This window comes from Primulina tabacum, chromosome 8 (genome assembly GCF_025594145.1).
Source record: "Primulina tabacum isolate GXHZ01 chromosome 8, ASM2559414v2, whole genome shotgun sequence".
Lineage (NCBI taxonomy): Eukaryota > Viridiplantae > Streptophyta > Magnoliopsida > Lamiales > Gesneriaceae > Primulina > Primulina tabacum.
Genome location: NC_134557.1, coordinates 252,335 through 274,008, shown reverse-complemented (window position 1 = coordinate 274,008; position 21,674 = coordinate 252,335). Strand labels below are relative to the sequence as shown.

The 21,674-nt window shown below is 33.2% G+C and overlaps 3 protein-coding genes and 1 long non-coding RNA gene across 8 annotated transcripts; 3 read left to right on the top strand and 1 right to left on the bottom strand.

The window, feature by feature from the left end:
* The first annotated feature begins 1,678 nt into the window (after window positions 1-1,678).
* LOC142552592 (WAT1-related protein At1g70260-like) lies at window positions 1,679-4,743 on the top strand. The gene is made up of 7 exons (XM_075662294.1): window positions 1,679-2,081; window positions 2,169-2,231; window positions 2,334-2,450; window positions 3,189-3,465; window positions 3,561-3,719; window positions 3,839-3,990; window positions 4,255-4,743. Exons 1-7 carry the CDS (start codon window positions 1,879-1,881, stop codon window positions 4,406-4,408), a joined length of 1,125 nt encoding a protein of 374 aa, XP_075518409.1. The 5' UTR covers window positions 1,679-1,878; the 3' UTR covers window positions 4,409-4,743.
* Window positions 4,744-7,726: 2,983 nt separating this feature from the next.
* Window positions 7,727-11,151, bottom strand: LOC142554358 (uncharacterized). Its single transcript, XR_012822170.1, has 3 exons — window positions 10,943-11,151; window positions 10,682-10,784; window positions 7,727-7,803 (listed from the first exon to the last, which is right to left on the bottom strand). It is a non-coding gene; the product is annotated as an uncharacterized LOC142554358 (long non-coding RNA).
* A 1,968-nt stretch (window positions 11,152-13,119) lies between these two features.
* On the top strand, window positions 13,120-15,260 carry LOC142552591 (uncharacterized). Its single transcript, XM_075662292.1, has 5 exons — window positions 13,120-13,304; window positions 13,390-13,554; window positions 13,643-13,723; window positions 14,671-14,794; window positions 14,878-15,260. Exons 1-5 carry the CDS (start codon window positions 13,174-13,176, stop codon window positions 14,923-14,925), a joined length of 549 nt encoding a protein of 182 aa, XP_075518407.1. The 5' UTR covers window positions 13,120-13,173; the 3' UTR covers window positions 14,926-15,260.
* A 2,145-nt stretch (window positions 15,261-17,405) lies between these two features.
* LOC142552589 (uncharacterized) lies at window positions 17,406-20,770 on the top strand. Of its 5 annotated transcripts, none has more exons than XM_075662288.1 (10): window positions 17,406-17,585; window positions 18,112-18,371; window positions 18,556-18,714; window positions 19,110-19,187; window positions 19,300-19,392; window positions 19,514-19,606; window positions 19,678-19,821; window positions 19,892-19,999; window positions 20,287-20,338; window positions 20,426-20,762. In XM_075662288.1, exons 2-10 carry the CDS (start codon window positions 18,273-18,275, stop codon window positions 20,455-20,457), a joined length of 858 nt encoding a protein of 285 aa, XP_075518403.1. In that variant the 5' UTR covers window positions 17,406-17,585; window positions 18,112-18,272; the 3' UTR covers window positions 20,458-20,762. The 5 variants fall into 5 exon arrangements, with proteins under 5 accessions (XP_075518403.1, XP_075518404.1, XP_075518406.1 ...); XM_075662289.1 differs by lacking the exon at window positions 17,406-17,585 and adding an exon at window positions 17,592-18,043 and having other exon boundaries at window positions 18,152-18,371; window positions 20,426-20,763; XM_075662291.1 differs by lacking the exon at window positions 17,406-17,585 and having other exon boundaries at window positions 17,592-18,371; window positions 18,576-18,714; window positions 20,426-20,770.
* Window positions 20,771-21,674: the final 904 nt, after the last annotated feature.

Genomic DNA, 21,674 nt, shown 5'->3' with positions numbered 1-21,674 from the left:
AAATGGAAGTTCATTTTTTAGTTATGTTTGCTATTTAATTTAAAGTTCAATGACAATTTTAGTGTTTTCTTTTTCTATTTTTTTATAAAAGAATATTACATCTGGTTGGGATTCTTTTATTTTCCATTGACACAACACATTACACACTTGAAACCAAATGGATACCAACCAGTTTCCATCTTCTCTTGGTTAGCAGTACTTCTAACGTATGTTAGCAATGAGAATATATCCCCACCGTCAATAAAATATAATGCAGATGGCTATAGAGAAAAATATCAGAACGAGCGTTGACATTGCTATTGAATTTCAAGTTCAGCGAGACTTTTTTAGTTTTTCTTTTGTTTTTTGTTTTTTTAAAGAATATTACATCTGGTTGTGATTCTTCAACAAGTCATCATAAACTGAGTCTTATTGAGCCTTTTCATTTTATATGTAATAGTTGACAATGAAATTCTGGATAATGGGGAAAGTACCAAGCTAGGAGTCATTTTTAGGAGACAATACCACAGCTTGTAGGTCAACAGTTAACCCTCAAGACAGCTCATGCTAAATATCCGACACCTCTGTGGTGAAAGAGACGGCATTGATGGTTTCTTCCCGTTCTTTGACATGAAGGAATAGTTCATTATTATTTTTATGCGTATTTTCTGCGCCGCACTCACACATGAGTAATGGCATAGATTTATAGAATATATTCGTTGAATCAGATTGTTTTATTGATCGAGTTTTCATATATTACTCTCTCTAGATGGTGAAACGCGAGGTTCTCTTAATGCCTATAATACCAGTGAGGTGATGGATTCCTATGCGTACAAGTTTCTGTTCTATATGTTCTGCCACGTCGAAGAGAGAATGGTGGAAGAAGCTTTTTGATAGCGAGGAATTTCAATGAGGATCTATGAGTGAATTCAAAATGCTTTTTTAGATTGTAGAAATGTGGGAATTTGGTATAGAATATTGAATCACCATAGCATGCATAAATATACTTAATTATCCAAATTACAATTCAATCATAAATAAGCTCAACCTTATTCACTTTCGTCGTAGATATCACAAACATCGTCGCTCAACCTTATTAATTAACATACAGTATAAAAAACTCGAATCTAAACAAGATATAATCAGATTCGAAATATGAAATTTCGAACTTAATACCTCATGAATGGAATGTAATCTTGTCGTTACGGTCGATCCGCAGCAGCACGTTGATATACAGCTGCAAGCGGACAATATATATTTTTTGTAGTGACAAGTGTTGGGAAGGGTTCATCCATCTTTCTTGGTAGGTCCTCTTTTAATGTGAACCACAAAGAAATCATATCCCAGATTGTGACATCAATAATTTCAGGCTGGATGATTAAAGTTTGAGTTTTTTATCCACGAGAACAAACAAAATATATGCTCGTCAGTAAATAAATAAATTATACTGATCACCATAATTCATGTGATACAATAATATTAGCCAAAAAAAAAACTCATTGCGCCGTTATTTTTAACTGTTAATACCGACTCTGTACAACCAAAATATATCATCAACATATATAGTACATGTTTGAAACATTCACATGATTAAGTTGGACATGCCAATAAATTATAAACACAAGATATATATGGTTATAGTCGTTTCTAATTTTTATTTTGTATTAAATACTATATTTGAACAAGATATCACGTATGCCTTCCCTACGCATGCGTGGAACGCCACTCGAGTTGCTCATTCCCCTTCAAGTAGCTTCACACCTCTCTGAAGAGTTGCCCTCCAATTTTTTTTTCTCCTTTTTCATTCAAAAAATCGGATGTTTCCATCATATTAATAAAGGAGAAACTAAATCGATCAGCTAAAAACGCAATTAAGAAAGAAAAAAGGAGAGAGAAGGGATGAGAGAGACTACTGGAGGTGGTTTGAAGGCGGCGGCGGGCGCCATGGTATTAGTGGAGGGTTGCATTATCGTTTTAACAATAATGGCTAGCACTGCCATGGCTAGAGGGATGAGCCCTTTTGTCTTCGTTGTGTATACGAATGCTCTGGGATCAATATTACTTGTTCCGTATTCATACTTCTACGATAAAGATGATTATAGGTATGGCGATTCACATATATGTTATATTAATTTGGAAGTCTTTAGGTCTAGGTTTGCAGGAGCATCATGAATTAATTGTTGTTACAGATCGGAAGAGCCATTCTTGAATTTACGTTTTCTACTGCGAGTCTTCTTACTTGGATTGATCGGGTTAGTACAGTGTCTCTCTCTCTCTCTCTCTCTCTCTCGATCATCGAAGACATGCATATGTAATATAGTGGGAATTAATTAGCAATATTTGGTGCACTGCAGGGTGACGATAGCTCAGAATCTTGCATTTGTTGGTCTAAGTTACAGCTCTCCTATTGTGGCTTGTGGCATGGCTAACCAGATTCCTGCTCTCTCTTTCATTTTAGCAATATTCCTAAGGTTATTATTATTATTAATATTTTCATAAAAAAATATTAATTTGGAGAGAAGGATTATAACCACTGTTTATTTCGCTAATTAATTAACTGATGGAAATATCAATTATTACTCTAAGGACAAATATGTGGTGGTTGTATCAGAACCACATTTCAGGAAGCAAGTATGTGTGTGGGCCTATATATTCAAAGGTATATTGAGGAATCTTGCCACCCGTTATATTTTTGTCGACATATATATACATTTGTTCATCACTTAGTTATTATGTTATATATTGTTTCGTGTTATAAATTAGTAATATGCACCAACTTCCATTCACCCTATTACATGACGTACATCTCAACAAAAAATTGGAGCGATGAGCATTCAAAAATAGGATCACATATTAATTTGTTGTTTACGAGAAATTACAAACACTAGTACGGTATGTTGATCTAATTGTAATTTTGGTCTTCTAACTAATCAAAATTTAGTCTTACTCCAATAATTCTGTTTCTTTTTTTTTATATTATTATTTGGTCAAAGTGCTAGCGCGACACTATATATTGCTGTTGTAGCGTCGATTATTGTTGACGTGAAATGGTCATATCAACGCCCAGGAAAAAAAAAACTAGAATTATAAAAGAATCAAAGTTATTAATAAAGATCGAATTTTGACTAGTTATTTGACAAAAATCTTATCTATATCCAAGAATCAATTAATTAGTTTCTCTGATTGTGCATGTGTGATACTTATGACAGGACAACAAAATTTGATTGGAAAAAGCCTAGTAGCCAAGCAAGACTAATTGGCACCTTAATATCTTTTATGGGTGCGATAACACTCACTCTCTACAAAGGTCCTTCAATAAAGAACCACACATCACCCTCACTAGCCTTAAGGACTGCGGCAGTGGTGGAGGTGGCACCGCCACCTCCACAGCTTCTCGTCTTCTCTTCAATACATGAAAACTGGGTTCTTGGATGCGTTTTATTTGCTTCTGCTTCTTTTGTTCTTTGCGTATGGAACATTGTACAGGTACAGACTACCTGGTTAAATTTACTGGAATGTTTTTTGGAAATATGGAAAAATTAGTATCTACTTTTTATCGTATTTGATGATTTTCGGGTCAGGTTGGAACTATCAAAATGTGCCCAAAAGTGATGAAAATAATCACTTTTTATACCTTATTTGGGACCATCCAATCGGCTGTGCTAGCTTTATTTATGGAAAGGGATCTCGATGCATGGAGATTGGAGCTCAATTTAGAATTATTGATTATCATTTTAACAGTAAGATTATTAAAAAGTTTTAATTCTATTTCCTCATCGTTATAGTACACGAAATATATGTGCACGCACGCATGTAACGTGATTCTTGGGATTGATTAATTAATGTTTTTAACTTGCAGGCATTTTTTAGCAGTGTGATTCGTAGTAGCGTTCAAATATGGTGCACGCGCATGAAGGGGCCGTATTTTGTCCCCATTTTCAAGCCATTTGGAATTCCGTACGCAAGCACTTTCGGTTGTTTACTCTTTGCTGATACTTTCCATTATGGCAGGTACGAAAAACTTTTGCATTTTCTAACAATCTGTGTACAATTAATTATATGAATCGATGAATTGTCGTAGTAGTCCAGCCACTCGAGCGACACCATAAATTACTGAGACTTAAAACAGTTGGAAACTCGAAACTGCAAAACGTACAGAGTCACTTCTTCGACTTTTTCCCATGCATGACATATAAATTTCTCTATTAGCTGAGTTGTCCCTTCACTAGATTTATGTGATACTAGCTAGTTTAATGTCTTTGATGTACAAAATAGCATGATGGGAGCATTTGTATGTGGAATTGGCTACTACACTGTGTTGTGGGGACAAATTAAAGATGAAGAGCTACAAAAACTCCAAAGGGGCAAGATTTCTTCAATCGATGATCAGAAAGCCCCACTTCTTCAAGATCAAGACTCTCGAGTATGAAGGGCAGGAATTGTGCCTGCTTTTGAGAATAAAAAAATTTCGAGCTGGGAAGAAAAGTTTACAATTGAATCTCGAAACTGAGACCTTGGTAGTAAATAAACTAGATGATTAGAGATTTTGTTTTGGGCCACAACAAGGGTTTTGGTGTATATATAGATAGGGTTTTGGTTTTTAGGCTCTCCATCTCTTACACGTTGAAAGTAATGATTTCCACGTAACATATGCATGCACGTCAGAAAGTACAGCTCGATCGGGGATCTATTGTAACGAATAATGCTACGTAAATGAATTTATTTTAATTATGACTGAAAATCAACAGTTTGATTATGCAATAATTAAGTGTAATTGAACTTTGGAAATTTTATGCTTTTTTTTTACTAAATTTAGATTTTCACCCTAAAATATAAATTGATAAAATACACCTAACCCTTGTTTTTGAGTTTTTTTGCTTCAGAGTCGAGGATCAAAAGGTGCAATATTAATGATTTCCGATATAATTTTCTTGAAAACAAATTAATTTTATGATTATGATGAGAATATTATCCAAGTCAAACTTGAGCAGAAAGATGGGAGTCTATATATGGCTTGAGAAGATAATCATCCAAATCTTGGAAATTCTTGAGAGCAAAATGTTTGACGAGATCTGGATCTGGGATCTCTTTGCTTGCCTTGTGGAATTCACACCACCATTTTGACCAAATTCCCATGCATCTCCCTTGGAATTCTCAGACAGATTGCCTTTAAATTCTCGTAAAATTTTAAGATATCTCCATCAAACACTGCAGCTCACTGTCTTGTTCCCTTCATCCAACGGTCAATCTTTTCTTTGGTGCTTGAGATGTCAGATATTCCTACATGCATTATCAACAAATAACTTAATTACTATATGAACTGATGCTGGTAGGTAGGTAGGTAGGTACCTGGAGAAAACTTAACCAAATGAACAGAGCCAACAGATTTGCCATCGCCTTGGAGAATGATGCTCGATTCCCTTGTGCTTTCCTAAAACTTTGTCTGCATTTGCTTTCACTTCAACCTTGGAGCCCGTTCTTAATTAATTTGCATATATAATTCACAAATTGTTTGCTTTATATATATATATAAAATCATAATAGATCCGAAATGAATTTTGCTCCGTATGGCAGGTGAAATATTAGTAGTGCATTGATTGTTCTGCTACTGACGGCGATCCATAATCGACAAGCTTATATACATATAGTTTTTTTTTTTTTTTTTTTATCCTGCACACCAACTGTGTCCACCATTAATGATGTGTGACACTCGTCTATTACATATACAATTTCGATATGCTTCATCACATTCAATAGGTCAGTGTCACCATATATATATTAAAAATATATATGTGCGTAGCACCTGGAAACGATTTTATTTGAGATAAAATTAGTTGATATAATAAATAAAAATGAAATTTATATTTTTTTATAAACTCATGATATTAATCACATATACTTGCATATTTTCATGTGTTTATTTTTAAATAATTTACTATTCGTTGTATGATTTTTTTTTGTTTAGTTATTTGTCTTCTTTTTTTAATGAATACAAATATTTTATCATTATATTTAGTATCAATAGTATACTTTCTTGGTCGTAAATGAAACGTTGACGATATAATTTATGCATATTTTGAACTTATAATACATTATATATGAAAATAACGATTTTCTATCTAATCTAGCTTATCGAGTTTTTTCATCACAATAATTTATAACAATTTAATATATTCTTTAAACAAAATATTGTTGTAAGTATACATGTCAAGTTTTAATAACAAGTAAGGATATCTTACGACAGAATATATATTACAAATCTAACTCAAGAACAATTATTTAGCTAACCTTAAATTAATAAACTAAATTGAAACTAAATAAGAGAATGAAACAAATGCAATATAAAAAATCTAAATTAAAATAATAAATAAACAAGTGTTAGGACCTCGGTTAATGTGCATACCATTTAATCTTCTATAATGATTGGATTTCAATTTTTAAGCAATTGTTTTTGAAGGAATTCATTATTTTATCAATATACTATGTTGAGTTATATTGAATTAGTTTAACAATATGCAATAACCAATTGTCATTTTGTTTTTTAATAATTGCAATCGCAACAATGAACGATGGATCGGAATTCTCTAGCTTTCATTTTCAGTCAATGATTATCAACATGTACTAAATTATTTCATATGTTGTTAGGATCGGCTATGTATTTAAAGGGGTGAATGAACACCTAGTAAAAAAAATTCCATGATTGGTTTGGGCTAACAGCACATAATCACTTTATCTCAGCTACATTAAGATACAAGTCACCAAAGTAAAATATATGCGCGAAAAAATACTCGTGTTCAAAGTTGAACCAATAGACTAATCGATAGACTCGGTTATCCCCAATGTCAAAAATATCCATGATGTCCAGTAGCTTTTCGATTATGAAAATTCTGTTAGATAGTAATTTCAAGCTGATTTTGATGGAGAAAATGGAGAATAAATGCAGCATCCTTTGGAGAATGCATAATCTGCAGAGAACGAGCAACAATTAACAATCAATAAACATATTTCAGTCAATGAGACAAAAAATGAATAAAGATCTCAATGAGTTAAAAGAAGGCCGACATGGTTTGCAGATTATGAGGTAACTAATATTAACTAAATTGAAGATCCATTTGTTCATTTTGCTCTATTTTCATATTGTGACCCAGTAGCTTTCGAAGATGCCATCAAATAATCAAAATATGAAAATACAATGGATGTTGAAATCGTATCCATCGAGAAAAATAAAACTTGAGAACTGGACGAGCTTCCAAAAGGTTAAATAGCAATAGGCGTGAAGTGGATTTACAAGAGTAAATTGAAAGAAAATGAAAATTTCGACAAATTCAACGCACAGTTAGTAGCAATATGTTACAAATAAGAGTTTGAAATCGACTATAAAAAAATGTTTGCTCCAGCTGCAAGGCATGATACAATCAAATTGGTAATTGTCTTAGCAGTGGGAAATGATTGTGTTATGTTTGAAAATTTTAAGGAGTTGATGATGGTTGAGTTTGATATGTCGGATCTTGTGGGGGCCCGTGCTCCTGATTAACGTTTAATAACCAAACAACCAGGATTTATTAATGTAAACAGCGATAGCGATTAAAAATTTTCCTTTTGGGCCAATAGAAATTTCGGCATGACCTCCCCGTAAGTAGGACATCACAAAAATTTCTAAACAACACAAACAACATTTATATACTCGAAATAAAGTCATAACATCAATCACAACCTATATACGCACTGGCCAGGACTAAACACATATAGAGCCGGCAAGGTTAGTTCACACAACTATCAATTCAAAACATCGTAAAAATAACAGTACAGCTACACAGGGCATTCCTTGGAAAAAATATGACTCCATAATATACTATCTGGGAACTCTCAATCATAATCCAACTACTGGGCACCGCTACCTGAAGCTCCACCAGACGTGTCAAATCCTCCTGGATAACCTGCTATGGCATCAAAACAACCACAGCATAAAAAGAAACGAGGGGTCGGGCCCCAGTACTACGAACCAGTAATATTACGACAAATATAACTGACATGAAATAAAATCAAGTAAAATGCGAGGCAATGCAATGCGTGAAAGGTAACAACCGATAACGGATACCAAACGGAGTCCAAATGAATCGCATCAACAACAGCAACAGTGGCCACCCGTGCCAGGAACGTAGCAACGCAACATCAAGTCACCACTCATCCATGCACGTAGCATCGAGGGTACGGGAGCTACCCGCTCAGCCCTCATACAAGTCATCGGGAGTGCTAATCCTACCCACCCGCTCCATCGATGACGCAACAACTCGATAGATCAATATCAATATCAATACAAATCAAAGGAGTCAAGGCTCGAAATGTTATGCACTAATAGTATCAACTCAAATAAATGCATGAATGCAATCACGTATTCACATAAGCACATAAGGCACGCCACAACTCATTACAAAATACTTAACGTCATTTCACATCATATAGACGTCATAATAAAATAGTTTATGCGTACCTCAACTGAAATATCCTAATTTATCACCGAAATATCTTAAGGATTTCTCGAAGAATCCAATCATGTGGCAAATAATACATTTCATATCAAGTTCCACTTATTTTTCCTATATTAGATAATTTAGCCTAAAATTCCAAAAATCCATAATTTAGGCTTTACAATTTCTAAAATTAATATATGTCAATTCTATAGCATCTAAACATCTAATTATTGAACATTAAAATTCGAAAACTCAATTACATAAATCTGAATTTTCGAATTTAATCCAAATAAATTCCGAAAATTTGATAGATACCTCTAATCGGCTCAATTTTTGTACCTACAATCAATAATATAACAAATATTAATTATTGGACCTCAATTGAATTAAAATGCCCAAAATTCGAAACCCTAAAATCAGAATTATACCTTCTGAAATTTCAAAAATTGCTCAAAGCTTCGAATTTAAGCTTCAAACAACATAACCCAAGCTTTCTTCCAACTTTTCCGGCGAAAACACGCGGCGGTCTCTGACGGGTTTCCGAGAGTCGCGAGTTTTCTTAGCAAAAAAGGGTATCACTGGATAGCCCTTGTCGAGAGGATTCCGAATATGTATTTACTTTAATTTTTCGATCACCGATATGGCCACAATCGACGAAAATAATTTCGAAATGTTGAAGAAGAAAGAAATGAGCTTTGGCCGATGCAGCACGGGGAGAGAGAAAGAATTCACAATTATCTTTTTTATTATTATTATTATTTTAAACTTTCTTAATGAAATTGGGCTGGGCTTGGTGTACTTGGGCTGGGCTCTCACAGATCTTGCTGCCAAAAAGATTTTACGATACTTGCAACGATACACTAGAACTTAGTCTCTAATATAAGAAAGGAGAACAATCAGATTTGATGGTTTTTTTGTGATAGTGATTATACAGGAGATCAAGATGATAGAAAACAACTTCAGGATATGCTTTTTTCTTAGATTCAACCACTGATCCATGGACTTCAAAGAAGCAATTGTTACTTTATCAACCAGTGAAGCTGAATTTTGTTGTTGCAACTTTATATGCATATCAAGCTATTTGGTTGAAAAAATTCTTGAAGAGCTTAATTCAGGAATCATGATCATGTTGCTATTTATTATGATAATAGTTCAGCCATTAACTGTCAAAAAATCCAATCCTACATGGAAAAAGTAAGCACATTGATTTGAAATATAGTTTTTAAGAGACCTCACAAAGAATGAAACAATTCATCTCATCTATTGCGTAAATGAAAACCAAGTAGCTGTCATGTTTATAAAACCCCTCCAATTGACTGCATTTTAGAAACTAAGGGAACTACTTGATATTAACGCACTACAAAACAAGTTTGAGGGCAGGTGCTCTTATTAAACCGATGTTGACCTTATCGGTTTAAGCGAGAGATTGTTGAATTGTTAAATATTTGTCCGAGTGTTTAGTTATCTGCCTTGTCAAATGAAGTATGCATGGTTTATTAGTAGCAAAGTATTATAAGAAATAATTATTTTTGCATATTTTTTATTTAATGTTTTCAGTGGTCCAATATCGTTGCTATTTTTATAATTCTTTCTGTTGATGTATTTGCCTATAAAAGGCTCACTGCTCAATAAAGAAATATATAGTTGAAAGCAAAATTCTTCTTTTTGCTTGATTTATATTTATTCTCTCATTTTCTTAGTTTTTATATTAGTACAAAGTCTTAACTACTAACCACATATTTATATGTTAATTTAACTTGAAGTTTAAAAAATTAAGTTCGAAACATTTTGTGCCCACTTGTGATATTGTCTGCTTTGGCCCGAGGCCTCACGACTTTAAAACGCGTCACATCGTGCGACGCCCTCACACACTGGCTCTGATACCAAATGTGGGGCCCGTGCTCTTGATTAACATTTAATGACCAAACAAACATGATTCGTTAATGTAAACAGCGAAATTGATTAAAAGTCTTCCTTTTGGACCAATAGAAATTTCGGCATGACCTACCCGTAAGTAGGACATCCCAAAAATTTCCAAACAACACAAACAACATTTATATACTCGAAATAAAGTCATAACATCAATTCACCAACCTACAGCCGCACTGGCCAGGACTAACACATGCAGAGCCGACATGGCTCGATCACACAACAATCCAAAATATCGTAAAAATAACACTACAACTACGCAGGGCATCCCCTGTCAAATATATAACTCGATAAGATAATACATACATATATTTACTTATATAGCTGGGAACTTTCAACAATAATCCAACTACTAGGCACCGCTACCTGACGCTCCACCAGACGCGTCAAATCCTCCTGGATAATCTGTTATGGCATAAAAAAACAACCACATCATAAACAGAAAAGAAGGGTCAGGTCTCAGTATGACGAATCGGTAAAATTATTACAAATATAACTGACATGAAATAAAATCAATTAAAATGCAATGCAATGCGTGTCGGTAACAACGAAATAACAGATACTAAAACGGAGTTCAAATGAAACGCATCAGCAACAGGAACAATGGCCACCTGTGCCATGAATGCAGCAACGAAACATCAGGTTGCCACTCATCCATGCACGTAGCATCGAGGGTCTGGTAGCGACCTGGTCAGTCCTCATGCAGTCATCAGGAGTGTGCTAATCCTATCACTCGTTCCATCGATGAGATGTCAGGGGTGATCTAATCCTATCACTCTATAGCATCTAAACCCTTAATTATTGAACACTAAAATTCGAAAATCCAAGTATAAATTTCTGAATTTTCGAAATTATGTTCAAATAAATTCTGAAATTTTGTTAATACCTCCAATTAGCTCCGATATATAATACAATATATATTAATTGTTGGAGCTCAAATAAATCAAAATACCCAAAATTAAAAATCCTGAAATCTGAATTATACCTATGAAATATCGAACATTGCTCAAAGCTTTGAATTCAAGCTTCAAACACCTTAATCAAGGTTTCGTCCTGATTTTCCGGCAAAAATAGACGGCGGTCTCTGACGGATTTACGAGAGTCGCGATTTTTTCTAGCAAAAAGGGTATCACTGGATAGCTCTTGTCGAGAGGTTTCCGAAATATGCTTAATTTCGAAAATCGGTGATTGACGGTGAAGTTACGGGCGGTCAAAGGCGGATAAAAATTGTTTGACTTTTACGGACAATGGTTACGGGGGAGAAAAAAAGTGCTTCTGATCTTCTTTTTCCTTCTTTACATTATTTTATATTATTTATTTAATTAATAAATACAAATAGGCTGGGCTTCTTGTTTGGGCTCTAACATATAGTAAAAAAATATGTAAGACATGTTAATAATATTCAACTTTTTTATTTGAAAGAATGCATAGTTATGTATCAATTAAATAAATAAATAAGTTAAATCAAATTAAATTAAAAAGTCTACCAGTTATTAACTAACAGTGAGGAAAAAATTACATAGTGATATATCAATCTATCAATTAAATAAATTAAATTTATTTAACTTGAATTTTAAAAAATTATGTTCGAATCTCTAACCATAAATTTATTTAACTTGAAGTTTAAAAAATTAAGAACATACATTATTCATATATAAATCAATCAAATTAACATATATTAGAACAACATTTTATGATTACGTTCATTTTAATAAGTCGGCGAAATCACAATATATTATTATTACAAAAAATAAAAAACTAAAATTATTCACATTGTCATGACCTTGCATATTATTTTCAAATACAATAAAGAACCAACATCCACAAATATTTATTTAAGCTAAATTTATAGATTGAAACCATATGCGAATCAAATATTAGATAATAAAAAATGTATGAATAAGTATTATAGATAAATATAAATGAGATAACGACATATTTATATATTCATTTATCTTTAAGTTAAAAATACCAAGTACGAATCATTTTTAGTTATAAAAATAGAAAATATATTGTAGGTTTAAAAAATACAAACCATAAATCTATATGTTCATTTAGTTTGAACTTTAAAAAATTAAGTCCAAACCACTAATCATAAATTTACATGTTCATTTAACTTGAAGTTTAAAAAATTAAATACGAACTATTTTTATTATAAAATGTATATGTTTATTTAACTTGAAGTTTAAAAAATTAAGTTTGAACAGCTAACCACAAATTTATACGTTTATTCAGTATTAATAGTAGTCCACTTTTTCAAGAGAAAGAATGCAAAATAAAAAAATTAATAATAGTTTTCAAATTTTTATTTGAAAGAATGTATAATTATGCAAGTAATTATTAATTAATTAAATTAAAAAATATATCAATTATTAAGTAATAGTAGGAAAATTGAAATTACAGTAATGTATCAATTAAATAAATTAGTTAATTAAATTAAAAATATATATTTTATGTAATAGTGGGAAAAATGAAATTATAGTAATGTATCAATTAAATAAATAAGTTAATAATTACTTAATTAAATTAAAAAAATTAAAATTCACATAAATAAATAAAATATTAATTAAATAATAGTGAGAGGTATATATATACACACATGTATTCATTTCGACGACCTTCCTTCGTATATAGTTGATTAATTGTAAGGAAGATGGTGTATTAAATATTTAAGAGCCAATGTTGGTGGCCCAAAACAGTTGGTCCAGGCCCATTTACAAACTTGTACAAAAAAACAGGTCTTGCTTGAGTCACTCGTGAGTGAGAGAGAGAGAGAGAGAGAGCGAGAGCGGCAATGGAAGCACACCCAGATCAATCAGAAGAATTCGCTGTGGGCTGTCTTCTGTCAATAAAGACCACCTTTGGAGAAGAATTTCAATCCCAAGTCATAAGCTTTGACGTCCCCTCCAATCTTCTCATCCTTCATATCCTTCCATCTCATTTCAATGCTTTGTAGGTTTTTTTATTTTTCTTTTCTTGTTTTCTTTAACTTTTCTTCGTGTTAAGCACAAGAGGGGGTGAAATCTGGGATTGGCTCGAAGAGAAATATAAGGATGCTTAAAGCTAACTACATCAAAGAATTCTCCTTGTTGGGTCAAGCTGAAGACCCACTTGATGTTAAAAAGTGTTTTCTTGATCTTACTACTCTTCAATCTAGAGAAGACTCTTCTGTTAGGTGATGTATCTAATTTTGCCAGAATTTTTTTATTTTTTGATGTTTGTATTATTTTAGCAATATCATCGTATGATTTTCTAAATTTCAGGCAAGCAGAGGCTGAGGCTGAGAGGATAGGAGTTGGTGTTACAACTGAGGCCCAAGTTCTTTTCGATGCATTGTCTAAAACGTAATGTCTCGTCTCATTATTCTATCTAATCATGGATTCTTTTTTGCTAGATAAAAGAGTGCTTTTTAATAGAATATTAGATACTGTGTCTTCTAAAAAAATTTGATCTTGATTTGCTAGTCGTTTATTATGATTTTTACATCTTGTCGCATTACCAAGTGCAAACTCTCTATTTTTTGTGGCGTCAAGGTGCTGGGTATAAATTTCACGACAACTGATAGTCAAATTCGATCAGTCGCCTGAGTACAGTGTTTCTCTTGATTCTATTTTTCGATTTGGATTTGATCTATGTATACGTGTGACCTTTACTTTTATGTTTCAAGACAAGATTTTTGAGACTCTACGCAATTGTTTCCAAGTGGCCATCTCAAATTGGGTACTTCGGTAGTTTTTGCTGCATGCGTCATTAGCACGCAGAACTAATCTGATGGAAAGATTCAGGTCATTTAATATTTATTTCCTATCTTCGTCCAAAATATCATCATTTTAATGAGTTCACTATCGAAAATATCTTTTCTGCCCTCTTTAGTTCCAGATCTTTTTTGTTTTAGTATGCCAGCCCGAACTTATGGTAAAATGTTAAGCCGTGTTTGTAGTGCAAAACTGAATCATAATTATATGTTCCTTCTTGCGTGAGACTGAAAATTCGATACCCAAACAGTTGTCTTGCACTGACACCCGATGTATCCAGTGACATTCCACCTCAAATGCAATTTCTGTCCTTTTATTGGAGTTCTTGTTCGTATGAGCATGTAATGTTTTGCCGTATATATTCACTATTCATATGTTGAGTGCTGTATAATCTATGTTGTTACTCCTGGCTGATCTTGATGACACCTCTGGGTACCATATTATTTTGACCATTGAATCCACCGTGTGATCTGTGCTGTGTCATAAGCTTTTGATAAAGTGGTTTCCAATCTTGCTGCCACTGGTTATATAACCAGGCTTCCAGTTCAGTGGGACAAAACGATCATAGTTGTGATGAATGACGTGCGAGTCAGCAGCCCTTATCTTCCTGAATCCGTCATGGGTGGAACTCCTGCTGCCAATGAACGTGTACGGAAAGTGGTAAGATAAACACTTAAGTACCTAGAGTTTAAGTTCTACCAAGAGTTGTTTTCAATAATATACATTGGCATCTTCACGTTCAGCTGGAACTTGAGAGGAAAAGGTTGCAAACTCGTCCCTCTGGCCAGTGATGGCTTTAGAAAAATCTCGCCATCGCCTTTTGAGGTTGTTGAGGGACAAGAGCTTCCAAATATGCCTGCTTGGTGCCTTTGAGTTGTGGGACCCTTGGTAGAGGTATATTCTGTCAGTGTGCCAGAGACCTTGTTGGAATTTATATTTTCTTAAATTTATGGAAACTTGACCTTTTTGTTTTCGGAAGCTTCTTCGCCTATGGAAGATGCTATTTCAATTACTTTGTTATTGGCAACCAAACCGAGTAACGTATACAGTGTTTCATGTGTTTGTGCGTGTAACTCCTGTGATTATCAGTGTTATAAAACATATCGAAGGGATTTTTTGTGGAGAAGTTGTCAAAGTTTACTGGCACAATGTTGTCAAAGTTAATCCCATTTGTATTGCAGAATGATTATAGTTGAGAAATAAATGAAATCTTACTTAAAGAATGCCCAATTAGAAGGGAAAAACGTCTACTTTTCCAGAGATCGTCGTTAGCGAAATCGAAAATATGCAACCTATATTTCTTCCAGAAAGTAATGATTTGTGGACAGCAATCACGTTGGCAAGAAGTTCCTAGAATGGGTTAGTTCGATGCTACCTTGGAGTATTACCTCAAGTGTCGATCCATTGCTACAGGAGAGGCACATCGTTTTTCGTATAATGTAATGCATTGAACAACACCAAAAAAATAAAAATAAAAAACATAAAATCTGCTCATTAAATTGTTGGGGCCATTTCTGCAAGGCCCTGTCGTAAATGTTATTTTTATCATTCAAAGGTTAAAAGTTTACTCGAATTCAGCTGCATAGTTGATTTAACATTTGTAGAATGTATTCTCAGTTATTAAGGATAGACTTCAACAAAGATTCAAATTAGGTCATTTCAATATATCCATCAAATATATATAACTACCTCACTATTAACAATAAAAAGGGATCATACCTGTTTAATTTGTGTCCAGATTTATTTCTAAATATATTAAAGTTTTTTTTAATGTTATTTAATAGTGAAAATATTTATATTACTTTTTATCATATAATATCACTAATATTGTCACGCATGTTTTGTGATCATATATTCATATTTAAATAAATCTCCGGAGTTTCATTACCTTTCTATTGCAAATAAATAAAATTGTCTAAACGAAACACAAAGTTCAGTTAACTTATCTAAAAATCTTTTACTTTTATTGAGTTTGAGAATAATAGAGTTAAAAGACTTGCTCATGATCTATTTTAAATTTTTTTTTTCAAAATTATATTTTAGTTCTTCATTAATTTTTACAGTTATGACATGACTATTATTTAAATATAATCAAATCAAATTAATATGTAATAATTTTAAATTATAATATGATCCGTTGTTAATTTTTACAATTATAATATATATAGATAATATCAAGTATAAAAAATATCACAAACACAAAGCGTGCCAAAAGTAACAATGAATTTATCAATAGTCTTCATAATAGAGCCGAAATTGTGCCACGCTTTGTTATTTTGTCTTTTTTTTAATTCATTCTTCAAATTGTATTTTAGTCCATTTATCTTTTATATTTCATTATTTCAAATTACGTCAAATTATAGTTAGTCTCCAATTAGTTTTTACTATTATAATATTATTTCCATTTAAATATAATATTATCTCGATTTGAATATATTAATCACTATTTGTTAAGAATCTTATTAATATAGCCAAAATTGTGTCATGGTACGTTATTTTGTAATCTTGTCTATTTTTTTAAAAAAATTCATTTTAAATTGTAGTTTAGTCCATTTGTTTTTTTAAAAAAGTTCATTATTTCAAACAACAATTTAGCCACTCATTAATTTTTACAATTACTGTATAATATCTATTTAAATATAATAATTTCAAATTTCAATATATATATTTATTACTTTTTACCATTATGATGTTACTCTGTATAAACTTAATGTACTAGCCGAAAAATAATAGGCCCGATATACTAAACATAATACGAAGAAAGAAGGGTTCCAATTGGGAATGACAATTTTTCTGGAGGGGAAATCCAAAATGGAGAGGGTTTGGGGATTTTTCAAATCATCGGGGACGGTTACGAGAATGTTATCCTCATTCTCGAACTCGTCCCAAGGCTCTTAATAATAATATCATTACTACTAGTAATAATAATGATGTTTTCTAATAATCAAATAAAAAAACTCAAATTCATAACATTCAAATCTCATCTATGATCAAACTCGTCATTTCATGATAATTATGTGATTTAATTTTTTTTGTTCATAAGAACCGTGAATTACAAAAGTTTGATTAATATTAATATTTATATATGTGATTGGATTATATATCAATATTTTTAAGTGAATTTGAAGAAATTGTGACGAGGATAGTGATTTAATTAACGATGATGACAAATTCGATCCACCTGGATACAATTTTTAGATTGTTTGAAGCGAGTATGAAGACCTGGACAAAGATTTAATGGCCCAAATGAGTAAAACCAAGTATAGTAGCTTGACCAGGACTTGATATCTGTGAAAAATTGTCTTATCTAATTCCAATAATACCTCAACCCCAACCACCCACCCGGATAAAAAAAACAAGACCCAACCACCCCTACCCACCCAACCCCCCAACCCCACCCCGTTTCCGTTTTCACTTTCAGCAACAGTTTTGGAATTCAAGAAATCTATCGGTATGTGTGTGTTCATTTAACTTTTATTTGTTCAGCATCCTGTTGATCACTCATTTGGGTATCCATGATTTAGGTTTTACGTTAATTTCCTGCGTTGAATTTGTGTTTGGACTTTGGATAAGGGTTCTGGGCAGAAGTAATTGCCTTTTTATGTTGTACTTTTAACTAGCTAAAACTTATTGGAATCTTTGTGGCTTTGTAGGGAAGAAAGGAAATTTTTTTTTTATTATTACTAAATGGAAATAGTTCTGTTTTAGCCTTTGCATATCAGAGGAATTCAAAATTTAAACATAGCTTTTTCTAAGAATGTAAAGTTTTGTGAGAAAAAGCTGATTTCCTGTCCTTTTTCAGTCATAGTTTTGAACTGTTATAGAAAGAATTTTAATTGCTTGGTGGAAGTCGAAAAATTGTTTTCTAAAAGGATTACCTGAAAAACCCGAGGAAGAGGAAGAACTCTGGTATGTTTTGTTTGCTTCATGCATGTTCTCCTACAATATTATCAAGAGTTCGCTGTTCTTTTGTCAAGGCCCCGTTTTGTGGCTCTTGTTTTCCTTCATGGAAAACAGGTATCCACAATTCAGGATTTAGAACAGTAAATTTGGAATTCCTTCGGCAAGATTTCGAGTTCGGTGCTATTCGGCAAAGCAGTCTGTTAGAGGTAGCTCTCGTGAACGACCCAAGACTATAATGAAGGACGACAGGGAAGCATTTTTTGTTGTTCGGAAGGGCAATCTCATTGGTGTTTACAAAAGCTTAAGTGATTGTCAGGCTCAAGTTGGAACCTCGGTAATCTAATGTTCTCAATTTTGATAGTGAATACATACATGTTGAGATGTTTTCATGTTTCGTATTGTGTTCAATGATTACTTTCGTTTCAACCTTGTGTAGTATACTCAATCTTCATTCTGTTAGGAGAGAAGACCTACTAGTACTTAGATGCATCAATTTTTTCTCTTATTTTCTCGGGCAGATATGTGACCCTCCTGTCAGTGTGTACAAAGGTTACTCCATGCCGAAGGATGCAGAGAAATATCTTTTCTCTTGTGGACTTGTTAATGCTCTTTATTCCATCAGAGCTTCTGATCTCACTGAAGAACTTTTCGGCACTCTTGTACCATGTCCAATTCAGGTCAGATCATCTCACCACATATATAATCGAAAATTTGAAACAACTTATTCGATAATATTCCACTTCTCCTCCATTCAAGATGTGTTATTCAGCCTGATATGAAACTTTTTTGAAGATGTTCACGGCACTTATGTGCTTGTTTCTGGTGTCCTTTGACGTAGAAATATTATTGCTGAGCAAGATCAATGAAAACTACTATTATTGTAAAAATAAAGAATTTGATGCTAGCTAACGCTCTCGTTGATATGCATTATGCTATGAGACAACAAGCTTCTGACTTGTGTTATCCTGTTATATGCATCAATTACTAGAAGGGCAATAATACGATCAAGTCCTTACTTTTGTGTTACTTTCCAATACCTAGATATATAAGCACCCGAGTTTTCCTACTGCAGCCAACTTCTGTAGGTGAAACAACTAATGACTCATTGACAAAGAAGAGGTCACAAAAAGCTCTGTGGTCAACTTATGGAGTGAGTGAGAATGTTATCTTGTCCCCTTAAAGAAATGGGGAAAAAGAGAAACATGAATCTATGAAATTAGCTTCACGAGTCTGTGGTTTATAAGCACTTTTATGTTTCTCAGGAAGCTGTTGGACCTATGCTGACTTCAAATGACTCCTCAATAAAGCATTTCAAATTGGATCCTAATGGAGTTGACCAGAATTCATCGGAATGTGTGAGTGATTGATTCATGATTAGAATTTGGACTAATTAAAAACAACGGTTTGGATTCAAGAATGCTATGAGATTGAGATTTTATTTGCAAAAACCCGAATGTTGTTTTTATTCATTTGCAGGTATCTTGTACTCTTGAGTTTGATGGTTCTTCGAAAGGGAATCCTGGACAAGCCGGGGCCGGAGCTATTATACGATCTGATGATGGGAGTTTGGTAAGCATCATTCTTTTTGCTGTATCTTTGACATTCAGTTCATATATCTCTAACATTTTTTCACACATTAGATTTGTAAGTTACGTGAAGGGTTAGGCGTAGCAACAAGTAATGCTGCTGAATATCGTGGATTTATATTAGGATTGAAATACGCTCTTGGAAAAGGTTTTACGAGTGTTCGAGTTAGGGGGGACTCCAAACTTGTTTGCATGCAGGTGCATCTCTTGGTAAAGGCTTCATTTTCTCCTGGTGAATTTTGCATTTAATGTGATATTTCATGAACAGATTCAGGGTTTATGGAGGGTGAAAAACCAAAATATATTCAGGTTATATGAAGAGGCAAAGAAGTTGAAGGATAAATTTCAATCATTCCAGATTATTCATGTCTTAAGGGTAAATATTGGTTTGATGCTATCGTTGTGCACAACGAAACTCGACATGGCATGCTTCCGTTGATTAGGCGCACATAAAAGTGATCTCGGTTTCATTAGTGTCTCTGTTTCTTGTATCATTTTGTACAGCAACCCATATATCACCTTTTTCAAATCTTCTGTTACATTTGTCTTGTCGTCCACTACACTGAATAGTCGCACAATAGAGCATAACATATAGTTCCAAATGCAACAGAAAATTCGGAGTATTTCAGATTAATTTAACTAGTTCTTTCTCTCTTCTGGTAGGACTTAAATTCTGAGGCTGATAATCAGGCCAACTTGGCAGTTGATCTTGCGGGTAAGATTATCTCCATGTTTTGCTAATCTTATTCGGTTCCTCAACTGATATCTGTTATTTTGTTCGATTCTTTTGAGGAAAAAACAGAGGGGCAAGTTAACGAGGATATTGAAAAGTAGCTCGAGTCTATTAGAAGATCATCAAAGGTACATTATACTAGAGCCCTATTAAGAATCTGCACGCTCAAGTGGCTTTAGATGTTTGGTATGCAGTACAGGAGGCTTTAAATTTTGAATTAGAAACACATCAATTCAAGTTCAGAGTATTTTTTCCATCAATTCGAGCTTCACAATATTCTTGAAGAACATGCCCCACACTAATTGCCAGTAACCAAGCTTTACATTCTAAAACTTCATTTCTTTTCTGAACAAAATTGGAAGTATAGTATTGAGAACATATACATCGAATGCAGATGTACATCCATCGATAGTGGTCTCAAATAGGGGTGTCAAGGAACCGAATCGAGCCAATTACAATAAAAAAACTTAAGGCTCGAACTCAGTAAACTTAGTTATATTAAGGTTCGAGCTCAATTCTTGAAAATCTCAAATCCAGTTTAAATTAAAGCTCGAGTTCGAGTTTGACTCGAAAAATTCGACCATGTTCGCTAACTATTCGAGCTATTGCTCGAAAACAAGTAATCGAAAGGCTCAAAAATAATTTATTTATTTAATACATTATTATATTATATTGATAAAATATTAATACCTGTGAGCGCGACCTATGAAACCAAATAATTTGGGCTTGAAAAAAGTTCTAACATGTTCGAGTTCAGCTCGAATACGAATAAAATATTTTTTTAATCGGCTCGAAAAACTCACGAACTTGCTTAGTTCGTTTACTCCTCGAGTTTAAAACTTGATTTAATAATTCATAAATGATGAAACGTTTAAGTGTCACTGTACTGACAAAATAATCATACAAGCTTGGATTTCACAGATAGTTGAGCTGAGTAAGAAGGAAAGTTGGAGAATGAGGAAGAAAAACATGAAAACAAACTCTAATTTCTTTTTGGCTTTTGCTGGTGAGATCAAGAAGAGACACCTTGATTCATCTTTTTACATGTACGTATCCGTTTCGGAGTGAGAATATCTTTATTTGTAAGAAAGTCATGTTTTGCATCTTACTCCGACAGATTTCTCCTACAAAGAGAGCTTCAGTACATAGGTGAAAGCATAGAAAACTCAACTCCATTAACCAGAACTTTCTTACTAGCTTTGATACGCACGCACTTTCAAAGACCTCGTCCAAGGTCAAAACAAAAGTTGTTAAGCTTAAGCTGTTTATTCGAGACAACAGTCTAATTCTTCTAGGAAGCTACCCAAAATAAACTATG